At 38.8% G+C, this 15,550-nt stretch overlaps 1 protein-coding gene across 1 annotated transcript in view; it reads left to right on the top strand.

The window, feature by feature from the left end:
- The window catches only part of STK3 (serine/threonine kinase 3), a 305,086-nt gene that overhangs the window by 205,757 nt on the left and 83,779 nt on the right, over positions 1–15,550 (top strand). The window contains exons 10-11 of the mRNA XM_010863559.1: positions 1,535–1,727; positions 13,977–14,152. Of these exons, the coding sequence (XP_010861861.1) occupies positions 1,535–1,727; positions 13,977–14,152 (369 nt within the window). The remainder of the gene's footprint in view (positions 1–1,534; positions 1,728–13,976; positions 14,153–15,550) is intronic.

The following is a 15,550-nucleotide window of genomic DNA, read 5'->3' on the forward strand; positions in this document are numbered from 1 at the left end:
CTGGATGCTTGGGGCTGGTGCACTGGGACGACCCAGAGGGATTGTATGGGGAGGGAGAAGGGAGGAGGGTTCAGGATGGGGAACACATGTATGCCTGTGGTGGATTCATTTCGATATTTGGCAAAACTAATACAATTTTGTAAAGTTTAAAAATAATAAAGTTAAAAAAATAAATAAAAACTAAAAAAAAAAAAAAAAAAAAAAAAAAAGCCTAGCTTAGTCTAGCCTACCTTAAATGTGCTCAGAGCACTTAGATTAGCCTGCAATTTGGCAAAATCATCTAACACAAAGTCTGTTTTATAATAAAGTATGGAATCCCACACAATTTGTTGAATGCTGTGCTGAACCATAGCATTCTGTGAAACACAGAATGGTTTTATAGGTACAGAAGGTTGTAAAAGTACGGGTTCTTTACATCCCCGATCACGTGACTGGCTGCTGCTGTCACAGAGCTTCATGAGAGTAGCTCCTACCAAATGTTGCTAAGGCTGGGAAAAGTTCAAAATTCAAAGTACTGTTTCTACTGAATGTGTTTCTCTTTTATACTGTTGTAGCATTGAAAAATACAAGTTGAACCATCAGAAGTCAAGGACCATGTATCTATAGATACTTATATACCAGTATTCAGAGCATTATTCATAATAACCAAGAGGTGTAAACACCTTAATGTCCATTAACAAGTGAATGGATAAACAGAAGGTGGTGGTGATGGTGGTGGGGTGTGTGTGTTTGCACACACATGGTGAAAAACCATTCAGTCTTAAAAAGGAATGAAATTCTGACATCTGGGACAATTTGGATGAACTTTGAAAACATTTTGCTAAATGAAATAAGCCAGACACGAAGACATGATTCTACCTATATGAGGTGCCTAGAATAGGTGAATTCATTGTGACAGAAAATAGAACAGAGATTCCATACTTTCTATGAGAAAGTAGAATAGGATTGGGAGAAGGGAGGAATGAGGAGTTAGTTTTTAATGGGTATAGAATTTCTGTTTGAGATAATGAAACATTTTTGGAATAGGGTGTTGATGGTTGGATGATAACTGTAAATGTTCCTAATGCCATAGAATTGTGCCCTGAAAAATGATTAAGATGGTAGATTTTATGTAATGTATATTTATAATAATTTTTTAAAAGCTAATGGCTTTGTACAAAGTTATAAACATTATTAAGGCTGTTATAATAGTGCCAACACATTCTGTCTTTAATGTGCTCTCTTTTATTTATTTTGTTATATATTCTTTGTTGATTATCTACCTTATCTGTCTTAATCCTACTTTAAGAACAACTGGCCACTTTCAGTTTCATCAAACAATTTCTATTGCTTGAGTTTTAATACCTAAAGCCTTCCTTTGAATTCTTTAGGTTATGTTGGATTGTTGGCGCTTAGGATAACACTGTATGTATGTCCTTACATGAAAATTAGTAGTAATAGAATTTTTTTATTATTAAAAATATGATAATGCTCGTTTCTAAGATATCCATCTGTGTTAGAAAAGCCTGCCTTCATTGCTGTGCTCTGCCTGCAGGATGAGGATGAGCTGGACTCCCACACCATGGTGAAGACGAGCTCGGAAAGCGTGGGCACCATGAGGGCCACAAGCACGATGAGTGAAGGGGCCCAGACCATGATCGAGCACAACAGCACCATGTTAGAGTCTGACTTGGGGACCATGGTTATAAACAGCGAGGATGAGGAAGAAGAAGATGGAACTATGAAAAGTATGTGGCTTTTCCCCCCACTGAATATTAATCTTCTGTTTTGAGAGTATGCTTCTATAGAAACCAGGATAGTTCTGTGTTACTTGTTACAGCCAGTTATGGAAAATTTTGTTTCTTGACTTTATTTAACAGTCTAAAAAGAAATGATAGAAATGAACTTACAGAACAGAGAGAGACTCACAGACTTAGCAGATGAACTTATGGTTGCCAGAGGGGAAGGGATAGCTAGAGAGTTTAGGAAGGTCGTGTACACACTGCTGCACTCAAAATGGATAACCAGCAAGGACCTGCTGTATAGCACAGGGAACTCTGCTCAGTGTTATGTGGCAGCCTGTGTGAGAGGGGCGTTTGGAGGAGAATGGATACATGTGAATGTATGGCCGAGTCCCTTCGCTGTTCACCCAAAACTACCACAACATTATTAATTTGCTATACCCCCGATACAAAATAAAACGCTTAAAGTTTTGGTGGGGGGGAAACAGTGAAAGGAGTATGGCACAAGTAAGTTTCAGAATTTCTTTTAGTGCAGCAGAAAGCCTCTCCTCTTTAATTGAGGGTTTATGGAACTTTCTATTGACAGATACTAATCCAAAATTTAATTTGTAAAGTATTTTTGAGATAGAACGATAGAGATAAAAAAATTCCTCACATTTGCTTTTCTGATTAAAAAAGTAAACCTAAAATTCATCCCAAATAATACAATATAATACTATTTCATGTTGTCCAAATTATCAGTGAAGCTGCAGTAACACAGGGGAACAGCTGAGGGAAGACATAAGGGCTAAGGTGGGAAAAGAAGAAACACTGGAAAGATGACTCAAGGGATGAGCATCCTCAGGCAGAACATTCAGCTCGGTGCATACTTACTACTGCTCGTCATGTGAGAGGCACAGTGCCAGGGGCGCTGCGGGGCTGAAAGGACAGTTAAAGCTTTCTCTCTGATCTCCTTTGCTTACAGTGATGAAGACAGAGATACGTTCACAGGCTAGCATTTCTCTTTGTATAAACATGGCTCTTTAAGATTGCAGTGAACAGTGTAGGACATTGTGATTTCTCCGTTACAGACAAAAGCAGATTAATTACCTCTTGATGCCTACTGACCTTTTTCTTCCCCCACTACCCTAGTCATATGTGCTCAGTGTCAGAGTCTAAGCACAGGCTGGTTTTTATTACATAGGACTTCTTCCCAAGGGCACAAAAGCAGCAATATATGACTTCTTGCACTGTAGAGCCTATAAAGTTATAGTCAACTGATTTGCTGATGTAAAATGGATATAGGTAGGAATTTCCTCTCCAACATTTTTGTTTCTTTTTGCCGCTCCCCTCCCGCCCCATCCCCCTCAACACACACATCCCATGAGGAGGCTGCTTGATAAGCTCATAGCTTCGAGTCATTTGGCTCACTGCCATTGCTTTCTTCACATTCCTTAGTAAACATACCCGTTATGGTTGTATACTTTGAAAGGGAGGGTTGTGAAGCACAAGATGAAAACACATTGCCAGATATTGATAGTTAATCCTGGGTGGGAAGGGGTGTGATTTTTTTCTTTTTTTTTAATCTTTCATGCTGATGGGTTTCCTGAGCCTTTGCCCTGGAAAGCAGTCTAACACTTGCCTTCCTAGCTGAGCATATTACTAGAATAGGGCTTCTGCATGCTTAACATGCTAACAGACTATACTGGACGGTCTCGTGGCCTCCAAAACCAGCTTCTGTTAGGGTACACGTCATACGCCCTGTAGATTGAAAAGACGGATAAGGTCATTTACAGCACGCTTCCCATCAGCAGGTACCATCGGTTTTCCACAGCTTATAAAATTCTTCCAAGTCAGGTTTTCTGATTCTTAACAGACCAGTAAGATCATCGACTGCTTCGTTCCATCTTCAGAGGGCTACCGAGCTCCTTATGACACTACATAAACAACTTTTCCCATGTAGTCCATACAGTTAAACATCATCATTTAAACAGTAGTTAAAAAATGAGTATATATGGAATCGAACTCACATTAGATTATTCTGTTTCAAGGAAGAGATATGTTATAATGATTTATCAGACCTCATGCTTTAAAATAACAGATTTCCACATGTTTTGTGTAATGACTTTTAGCTTTGACAACCACAGTAAACATTCAGATTATGTCATAATTTTATATCCTAAGCATGATTTTTTTCGGTCACAGAAGTTTTATTGAAAGCTCATTTTTAAATGGAGCAGATAGTGGCTTATGTAGTTGCTTTATATGCTTGAGCAAGTTTTAAATCTCATGAGCCAACTTTCCTTGTATTTTAAGTTTCCACAATTTAGACATCATGCTATAATATGAGATTTCCATGTACCCAAAAATTGAACCAAATGATGTTAGTGTAATCCCTGGTTTTGTCATAGTGTAATGCAGCAGTAGTATAGAATGTAAAGAAGTTACTGAGGCAGAACTTACTTTCCGTGAAACTACATAATTAGTTTTAGTTTTGTTTTTCCTCATGATGTTAATCTTTTTTAAAATGTCTTAGATTAGTTGGTATGAGCTCTTAGGTTATGTTAAAAGTTAATGAAAGCCCCACTTGGTAATGTGTCTTTAGCATTTTTGTTCCCTAAAAAGATTATATATCTATGTATTCCCTAAAATATGAAAGCGTTATATAGTTTTCAGTTTTCTAAAATATCTACAATGTTATATGCTGAAAATTCTGGTTTCCATCACCTTTACCATTGGAGCTTCAAAAGAGTTGCCCGATTTAATATTCTTGACAGTTTAAATTATGTCTGCATACTTTTTTATACCTGTATCCATGAAGCTACAAATTATAGGCCTGTTTTCCTTACTTCTTAAAAGTGTGATGACTTAACTCTAGGAAGCAAAGTTGTTAAAAGATCTTTTGAGGGAAATGGAGAAAATGACAGTAAATATTTAAAATTTAATTTTTTTTTTAAACGGGCGTAGACCTGGAGAGCACGTCCAGAGAACTCCGTGCTTGCTTCCAGCAGTGCCAGCGTTACTCTGACCATCCCGCCCCTGCTCTGCATCTTCCCGTTCCCGCTTCCCTGGGCTCTTGTTACTCACGGGATGTCGAGGCTTCAGCTCGGTAACCCAGGTCTTTCAGAATCTGGCATCAGCCAATATTTGCCAATAGATTTCTGCTGCCGTACATATTATCTTTTATCCAGACTAGTCTATGCCAGTTGGAATTATGAGGTTGACAGTAAGTATAAGCAGATTGGTTGTCATTGAGGGAATCAACATTTAGGATTTTTTTTTTATCCGGAGGAAATAGATTAGGATCAGGTCAGGAATCCGTTGTCATTAAATTGATAAACTAGTAGAGGTTATTTCTTTGTGGGTAACTCTAGAAGAGCAAAACTGTTGCAGCAAAGAAAGAGTGGGGGCCCTTTAGCTTGTTCAGATCTGCTGTGTTCCTACAGTGGAACTTTCTGACCTCCCAGAGCTGGGGCTGGATTGGCATATAAGAAATCGAATGGCAAGGTGATGTAATGATCAGGGAACACTCAGCTGATTTGATACCTCCTGACTGGGAGTATGATCAGTAATGTGTTGAGATAACTTGCAGGTGAGAGAATTGTATTCCACTGTTTGTGAAGTTTGATGTCTTTTTTTGAGAAAATGAGGGAAGTACCATGTAAGCAAGATGAAGTTAATTTTTATTTTATTTTATTCATTTTTTATTTTCAGAAAAGAGAATAGAAGGTAAATTTCTCAGGCTATAGCTGGCAACCCACTCCAATATTCTTGCCTGGAAAATTCCATAGACAGAGGAGCCTAACAGGCTACATACAGTCCATGGAGTCACAAAGAGTTGGACACGACTGAGTGACTTCACTTTCACAGCTATCATTAATTGCAGGTCTAGTATGGGCTGAGCATTGTGCTTGGAACTTTACATACATTATCTCATTAACTTCTCACAAGGACTTTGTAAATAACGTCACTATCATTTGCCACTAAGGAAACTGCGACTTGGGAACATGAAGTGACTTGTCCAAGATTTCATAGCAGATGAGTGGTAGACCCAATATATAGACCCAGGTTTGACCCCCAGATCACATTGCTGTGGACCAGTGAACCTGACATCCCCTTGGGCAGGCTGTCTGGAATATTTGTGAGTCCTTTAGGAAAGGAGACTTGAATTGTTATAAGTCAGCATAGGTTAGTGGGAACAAATCATATCAGAATAATTTGATTTCCTTTCTTGACAACATTGCTAAACCTCTAGATCAGAGAAACTGCTAGATTTGGATATTGTGTTTTATCATTTGAGGAAAGTATTTTACAGTGGTTTTGATGATACCCTTGTAGACACAATGTAGTATGACCAAGCTGATGCTTTTATTATGAGGGTTGAGGAATTATACACATATAGGCTTGTGTCCGTATTTTTTGGAGGACAGAAACTGTGCATTTTAAACACAAAAAGATTTAAGTCAGAGTTTTGGATATTAACAAAATCAGCAGAGAGGTTGGAAGAGAGGACTGTGTAGGCTGGGCCTCCAAGAATGACTCCCACACACCCACAAAAGTGACCATTATGGAACTACTACTATTACTACAGTCAGGAAGCTAGTGAATTCAGAGGCTGCCATTGGCACTGTTGAATTCACTAATACAGATTGAAATCAAATCCCTGTTGCTATTCAGGGATTAGAAAGCTACCACTTTGACTGCGGCCACCTTTTTAGTACCTGTGAGGCTGACGGCTGGAGCTGGAATGCTGCTGTAAAAAATCCCATGTCTGCATAGCTGTGCTGCTGGAAGGAAGTGGCTGCCATAGCAGGCCCCTGTTCTCTGCCTCAATTCTTGCTTTCCCAGTCATGAGAGAGTACACTTACCCAGGACCCTAGGTGCAGGGTGTTACAGGAAATGTAGTGTTTAGCTTTCCAGCCTGTACAATAAGAAGGCTCACCAGAGGCAGTGGCAGTGGTTGCTCAGTTTCAGCCAACTGCTGGCTTCCCTGGTAGCTTAGACAGTGAAGAATTTGCCTGCAGTGCTGGAGACCTGAGTTTGATTCCTCAGTCGGGAAGATCCCCTGGAGGAGGGAATGGCAACCCAATCCAGTATTCTTGTCTGGAGAATCCCCATGGACAGAGGAGCCTGGTGGGCTACAGCCCATGGGGTTGCAAAGAGTTGGACATGACTCAGCAAACTAAGAATTTTTCTTTCACTGTGTTTAATAATACAGTGCTGTCAAGGAGAAGATTTCCCATTGTGTGGTATAGGGTCTAGGCCTGAGCCCTCAGCTCAACTTTTTTCTTTTTTTTACAGAAATTGGGGTAAAGCTATGGAATGAAAGCCCATTAGAATTGCAACTGACCTGAAGTGGAGGAAAAGAAAAGTACATTCTAAGGCAGAAACAGGAGCTCAAGAGATCTTCTCAGGCTGGAGCAGAGGCTTGATTTACAAGATAAACCCTGCTCCTGGGTCCATGTGACTCACCTCTCAAGTGTGCATCTTAGCAGTAGCCCCTTGGAGATGCTGGTTCTGCAGACCAGAAGAGGAGCCACAGATCTCTAACAAAACTTAACATCCCAAAGCAGTAAACTTTCCAAGCACTTCTGAGGTGCAGTCAGGACTGACAGCTTACTTTTTAGGACAGAAGTAAGCAGCCTCACTGTACCCTCAGTGCCTGGAACTCACCTGTTGTATCCAGGAAGGAGGGAGACGCAGTCGCGCACGTTCACCAGGCAGTGAGCTGAATGGTGAGGTCCATGGAGACCATATTGTAATAAGAATGGCTAGAGGAAGAACCTCTGTCTGAATCCTTTGATTTTATTTTGTTTATTTATATTAAGTTATCATAGCTATTCATCAGTTATTAAGTATTAAGTGATTTTAATTGAATATATATTTTTTAGATTTCTTCTTTGTATATGCCTATAATACATGGTGATTTTTAAAATAGATCACAGTTTATTGTTTCATTTTAGAAAACACATGTATGTAGTTTCACTTAAATAGTAAGAGAAAGCAAATTAGGTTCTGCTTTAGGTTTTTAGGATTTATCCTGGGAATAGATATTAGATTTAGAAGGCATTCAGGAGAGATATCAAGATAAGAAGCACCATTAGGTGTTCCTACTCTCTAGTTCGTTGGATGCCTCTGGACACAATTGTAAGCATGAAACCATTTGCTCTGAATGATAACTTCCATGTCCTGTACTGTGCTTAGTAATAATCTTCTCTTTCGGCTCTGATTCAGATCCCTTTCCTTCCTTCTTCCTCCCAAAACCTATTTCAGCAAAGTATCCAACATGCAGGTGTAAAAATCCTTAATGATGTTTTATGTTCTTGAAATATTTACATCCCCCCCAACAAATTTACAGTTTTTCCCGAAAACATTTTTAAGCCAAAGGAGTAAATAACTAAAGATGGAAATTCAGGTGCCAAAAAAGTCAGTCAGAATAGGGAAGTGTGTCGGTGGATCACTTTCCCACCTCTCCAGAGATCTTGCCATTCTTCCATGAAAAAATTTTATATGCCTCTTTAAGATTACTTTTGCCAGTGACATAGCAGTAAAGGTGACAGTGGTAGACTACAGGCCCCACCTTCAGCTGGGTGCAGATACCCTGCGTATCACTGGGCAGTTAGAAACCCTTCATTTTCCTCTGCAGAGGTACTAGGTGTTCAGCTAAGGTGTGGCCACAGTGGTTTAGAGTTTCCTGTGGATACTGCATATGGTCTGTCCTATGTGCTTTTGCTCTGTGGAATGTTGAATGATATGTGATTAGTGTAGGTATTTTGACGATAGGATGCCTCTTTTATCAGCACAGAGCACAGACAAACACATAAATATTAATCTTTTGCAGATGACAACCAGTCATTCTTATAAAGGCCTCTGGAGAAAGGGCTTCCGTAGACACACACTGGTTGTTGCAGTGCTCACTACTCACGCAGGAAATCATTGCTTCCATTTAACTAAAATCCTGCGCCTCGATTTGTCTATTTCCTTTTATTTTGCCCTCATTGGAGATGGAAAACAGCTGGTCGCCATTTTCTGTGCAAGACTCCTTCATGTATACTTGGATACTTACTAAATTGTATCCTCAGACTTTTTCTGGCTGTACAGTTCATTCCCTGGTGGCTCAGACGGTAAAGCGTCTATCTACAATGCAGTAGACCCGGGTTCGATCCCTGGGTTTGAAAGATCCCCTGGAGAAGGAAATGGCAACCCATTCCAGGACTATTGCCTAGAAAATCCCATGGACAGAGGAGCCTGGTAGGCTACAGTCCATGGGATCGCAAAGAGTCGGACACGACTGATTTCACTTTCTTTCACTTTTCTTTCAGCCTTTGTGCAGGTATTATTTATTAAGCTTTTAATCTTTTTCTGAATGGCTTCTAGATCATCTCCATGTTGACTATATCCTCCTTTGTTTCATAGTAGAGTCTGATGTTAAGAAAAAGCTGATGTTAGTAGCTTCTGGATTAACATCCTGGTTTACACACACACACACACACACACACACACACGTATGTATGTATGTATACACACACACACACTGACTCGCCTCAGTCATGTCCGACTCTTTGCGACCCCATGGACTATAGTCTGCCAGGCTCCCCTGCCCATGGGGAGATTCTCCAGGCAAAAACACTGGAGTGGGTTGCCATGCCCTACTCCAGGGGATCTTCCCAACTCAGGGATCAAACCCGTGTCTCTTTACATCTCCTGCACTGCTAAGTGGGTACTTTTCTATTAGTGCCACCTGGAAAGCCCCTTCTATATATACCCTCTTCACTGTACTCTTGGCAACAAATTAAAGGACAGATTTTCTGGATCATTAATCAGGTGGAACACCCACATTAAAATATTTTTAGAACAAATTAGATAATATTCAAAAACCATTTGATAGTGAAATATATTATGTTAAATGAAGTGAAGTGCTAGTCACTCAGTCGTGTCCAACTCTTTGCAACTCCATGGACTGTAGCCTGCCAGGCTTCTCTATCCATGGTATTTCCCAGGCAATAATACTGGAGTGGGTTACCATTTCCTACTCCAGATATTATGCTAAAGTGATGATTATTTCATTTCTGCATTTGACTGTCTTTGTCATACTCATGTTAAGAAATTAAAAATTAAACATTATATTTTTGTTAGATTATTCTAAAAATTCCATTGTACATTTAAATTTTCATGACAGTTTTTCACCTCTTTAGAAGTCATGTGTAAATTAGAATAGTTGGTGAATAATTGTGAGTAGACTGGCATATTTTGTAAAAGGTATGATATACCATATAATTTACTTCCCTTGTGTGTGTTTTAGGGAATATTTGAAGGAGAGGAAATAATTTTTTTCTTTAAAATTTCACATACACAAAAGAATTGAGTGGTGATTATTTTATTCCTTATTGCTAATGGCATTTTAGTTCCATAGCAACTAGTTGAAGGAATTGGGACCAAAATTGAAGGATGAAGTAATTTTGACCATTAAATTTATTATTAAAATAAAAAAAATATATTTTTATAAGATAGGGTCAGAATTCAACTATAACTGGAGAAATTGATGTCAATTTTATGTGATTATTTTCTGTGTATTTAAAAAAAGTATTCACCATAGCAACCACAATCACATATGACAGTGGTTACTGTCTTGAGATTTCCTGCTTCGCTCTCCTGTTGGAGGGCCTCCTATTTCTTTTTTAAAAAACAAATTGTAAGTCAGAAGCATCATCCTCTTTGTCTGTCTGTGAACACGAGCCTCCTTGGAGACTCAACTGCACTCTGTGGACATGTGTTTCATATGGTGTAGTTAAATACGACTGGCCAATTACAGCTGCTCCATCCCGTTAACTTTTAAAACATGTGTAGGCGTGCTCAGTCGTTGAAACTCCATCGGTGGTAGCTCGCCAAGCTCCTCTGTCCATGGGATTCTCCAGGCAAGAATACTGGAGTGGGTTGCCATTCCCTTCTCCAGGGGATCTTTCCAGACTCAGGGAAGCCCAACTTTTAAAATATACCTAACCTGTTTTCCTCCTTATAAATTAAAAATTGTTTTTAAAATTTTCTTTGTATGTGAAAAGTGTATACTCTAAATGTTGATAGTAGGTTTTAAACTAAATGATGGAAAATAGTTAAAAGTATAAGCACATACATTTGGAAAACATTGTGTAGAGGGATGTCTTGGTTAATGATATCTTGTTTTGACATCATCCAAACAGAAAAATCTCATGAAACAGACTATGCTATGCTATGCTAAGTCACTTCAGTCATGTCTGACTCTGTGCGACCCCAGGCTGCAAAGTGAAAGTGAAGTCACTCAGTCATGTTTGACTCTTTGCAACCCTGTGGACTGTAGCCCACCAGGCTCTTCCGTCCATGGGATTCTCCAGGCAAGAATACTGGAGTGGGTTGCCATTTCCTTCTCCGGGGGATCTTCCCAACCCGGGGATCGAACCCAGGTCTCCTGCATTGCAGGCAGGCGCTTTAACCTCTGAGCCACCGACTGCCTTCTTTTATTTCAGTTGATTTTTGGACTTCGGTTAACTTTCTGTGAAAATGTTTATTTCTAACGTAGAAATGGGTTATTTTTGAAAATTTTGAGTGTGGACTCTGACAGGCATTTTATCATAGATTTTGAGATCAGCCTGAAATGTAGTGATAATCGAACTGCTAAGTAGTAGTGAATTCCAAGTTTCAAATTGGGGTGTTATGTAGTTGCAGTTAAATTTGAAGGTTGCTGCTCCTGTATCTTCCTGTATCCTCAACTTGGGAACAGAAATGTAGTAATTAGGGACCGGATTTGGTAATAGGTACCAGAAGAACCAAATAACAATGGGTTAAATAGAGCAGGATTAATTTCTTTTCTCATTTAACAAAAAATCCAGAAGCAGAGTGTCCTACATTGGTAGAGTGATTTCATGACATCATTAGAGATTCTTCCTTTAGGGTAGATTCTTTCATCTTTAGGGTAGTGCTCTCTTCTTCCTGCTTGCAGAGTAACTGTCAGATCTTCAGCTGTGAAGTCTGCATTCCAGGCAGAGAAGAGCAAGAAGAAACAGAGGCGATGCGTGTATCAAGAAAACAGAGTTTTCCTAGGATGCTTCTTCTTATGTGTCACTGGTACCTCTTCTTATGTCTTCTGGTCCCTAATTACTACATTTCTGTTCCCAAGTGGAGGATATAGGAAGGTACAGGAGCAGCAACCTTCAGTTTTAACTGCAACTACACAACACCCCAATTTGAAAATTGAGTTACATGGCCATTCCTCCCCACAGGAGAGACCCCTGTCATCTTCCGAAAGGGAGAGCCTCTAGATATTAGGTTATGATTTGTTCACCTTGAGACCCTAGGGTGTTTGTGGTGGCTCCTATAACTGGGAAAGGAGCTTCTGATTAGGATCAAGTTAGAAGGAGGCTCAGGACTGTTGTGAATGCAAAAGGAGATTCCTGGAATAAAATTTCTCAGCGATGTCCTTGTTTTCTTCTGTCAGCCCCAAGTATTGTTCTGCCTCTTTCCTTCCTATTGCCACTACTCATTTCTTAGGGGACTTTTACTTTGACTGATTGCAGAAATGTTTACAAAATTGCCTCATAGCTCATCCTGAGCCAATAGTGTTATCTAGTTTTCATAATACTAACTATAGTTTTAAGCTGCATTAGTGCTATTACAAATACATTCTGGATTGGCCATGTTACTGTTAGCAGTGTTATGTCCGATTTTAGAGGATCGTTTAGAGACTGGAACGTCTCCATAGGCCAGTAAACTAGATGACGATGCGTCTCGAAAACATGTCACGTGAAAGGAACTGGCGATGTTTCACCTGAGAAAGATAGCCAAAATGGAGCCATTATTTGTCTTCAGATATCTGAAGGACTGGTGTACTAAAGAGAAATTTATTTGGAACATGAGTTTAAATTGCAAAAAGACATACTTCAAGTTCACATTTTAAAAAAGACTTTCTGTAACAGAATAGCCCAACAGGCTTCCTTGTGGAGAAGTGTACGTCCTGTCACAAGAAAGTTTTAAGGTGATAGGCAACTTGCTGTGTGGAGAACTGCATAGGGAAGTGTCTTTGTGGTGGTCACTTAGGGTTTTTTTGAGCTTTTTAATTTTTGTACTGAGGTATATAGCAGATTAACAATGTTGTGATAGTTTCTGTGAGCAGCGAAGGGAACTCAGCCATACAGATACATGGATACTTAGGATTTTGGGGGAGGACACTGGGGCTTTAAGGAATCAAGTTTGAAAATCACTGGGAAAGTCTAGTTATTCTATGTTTATTTTCTACTTTAATCATTCAGTATAGGAAATGAGGAGTCACTGAAAGATCCTAAACAGAAGAAAGACATGATTTGATTTGTGTTTAGAAAGGTCACTACGTTGTCTGTGCGACCAAAATCCAAACTGGCACAGACACCAGTTTGGAGGATGTGCTACAGTGGCCTCGGCAAGAAAAGATTAGAAGCTGAACTAAGACAGTAGCAGTGGCGGATAGAACAGTAGCATTAAACCACCTGATGATCAGTTTGGTTTGATGAGAAGAGAGAGTCTGGGTTCATTCTCAACTTGATCACTTTGGGGATTAAGAATGTTAACTGGCAGACAAAGAACATCTGGAGAAGCAATGGGCTTGAAGGAAAAGATCTTGGATCTAGCTTTAGAACTGGTAAATTCAAGGTAACTCTAATTCACTGCAGGTCCAGGAATTGAGCTGTTGGAAAGTCAGAGAACCTAGGAGCAAGGTCTGGGCTGGAGAAATAGCATTAGGGGTAAAACATGACAGGTGAAGCCATGGGAGTTCCAGGAGGAGGTAGAATCAGCTAGAAAGACTGTGAGGAAGTAGTCAGAGAGACACAGGAGGAAGCTGGGTAAGTCTTACAGCCGTAACTTCTTACAGCCGATGCCGGTGCGCAGGGACAACAGTGTGGGCTTGAGTGTTTTATGAACAAAGATTGAGGTTTAAAATGTTTACTTTCTTTGACAAATTTCAAATGTATTTGAAATGATTTTTAATAAAATTATGATAAAGATTCTGCCGAAATTCTGAGATGTTTCTACAATCTAAGGATATTACAGATCTCTGCCTTATCATTGGGTGAAGGCAACCTATTTGCCTTAGATGTTTTTGTTTCTTCATTCTTATTTTACTTCCTATATTTTCTTCATTAACTATGCTGTTCTTAAATCTGACTAGTGAAAATTTATTATAGTAATAAAAAAATCATATTTTAATAAAGCTTATAGTTCTCTTAGTAAATGTAAGAACTTACACCTCCTTGTGTTCTTCATTTACCTAAGGAAATGCAACTTCTCCACAAGTACAAAGGCCATCTTTCATGGATTACTTTGATAAACAGGACTTCAAGAATAAGAGTCATGAAAACTGTAATCAGAATATGCATGAACCCTTCCCTATGTCCAAAAATGTTTTTCCTGATAACTGGAAAGTTCCTCAAGATGGAGACTTTGACTTCGTAAGTGCATTTTACTTCTTCCATATTTCTTTTCTCTCTGTTTCGTCATCCAAGCAAGAAATAGGTTGTGTGTGTGTGTGTGTGTGCACTTGTGTATGACTAAAATTATGGACTATATTTTACTATTCAGTGTGTTACCATATATGGGTAGAGGAGTGGTGAAATTGTGGTCTGTTTGTTGAAATGTAGTTTCAGAGAAGTGTAAGGAATTGCTCGTGGTTAAATAAATTATAGCCCAAATTTAAAGAAACACTTAGGACTCTAAAACAAAACTGATAACTATTTCAGAAGATGTTTTAAATGATGCAAATATAAGATATTTCTGACAGTAAATTAAATTTCCTAAACAAATGATGCAAATGTATTTATGACATAGACATTGAGGAATTTGCCTCAGCTTTGAAAGTTAACTCAAATAGTTTCTTACTTAAGTGTTAATTCCACTTGGTTTGTCAGAAAAAATAGTCCTGTTCTATGTCCAGTTAGAAATCTGAGTGAGTAGTGAAAGGCATTCAGTCATGTTCGTCTCTTTTCTGCCCAGTAGACTGTAGCCTGCCAGGCTCCACTGTCCGTGGAATTCTCCAGGCCAGGATGCTGGAATGGGTAGCTATTCCCTTCTCCAGGGGATCTTCCCAACTCAGGGATCAAACCCAGGTCTCCTGTATTGCAGGCAGATTCTTTTACCATCTGAGCCACGTAAAAAACTTATGTATTGCCTCTTGTTACATTTTCTCCTTATTTTTTCTTTCTCCTTATTATTTCTGTTAAAGAACACTTATAATACTAGGTAAAGAATTCAAAAATAACTCTTTCTACAATGTGAGAGAGTAAATTTTTCAAGTGAGTTCTTTAATGGGGTAGAAATTTTTATTAAGTAAATTTTTGTTTTAGTATGTATTACAAATAACATTTTGGAGAAGGAAATGGCAGACCACTCCAGTATTCTTGCCTGGAGAATCCCATGAACAGAGGAGCCTGGTGGGCTACAGTCCATGGGGTCACAAAGAGTCGGACACGACTGAGCACGCACACACATAAATAGCATTTATTTTTGCCTATTGCTCTGTAAGATTTTCACTTAAAATAACGAGAGCTATATTTGTTAATAAATACATTTGTGTTATAAAACATAAAATTTTAGATATATGTGTATCTTCAGAATTTTTAAGTAATATCAAGCCATTTTGCTTAGACACCAAGCCTCTAAATGCTTTGGGATTATAAATATTTTTATTATTAAATATTTTTCTCCTAAATATTGTGATCATTTAAGTTCTTTAATAATAAGATAATAAAGTTTCAAAATCTCTCCTCAGTAAATTTAGCACTAATTGCTAGCAACTATTAGCAATAGCACAGGTTAGTCTGAAATACACTAATTATAGTATCTCCTTACTG

Source organism: Bison bison, unplaced genomic scaffold (assembly GCF_000754665.1).
Source record: "Bison bison bison isolate TAMUID 2011002044 unplaced genomic scaffold, Bison_UMD1.0 scf7180017864491, whole genome shotgun sequence".
In the NCBI taxonomy this organism is placed as follows: domain Eukaryota; kingdom Metazoa; phylum Chordata; class Mammalia; order Artiodactyla; family Bovidae; genus Bison; species Bison bison.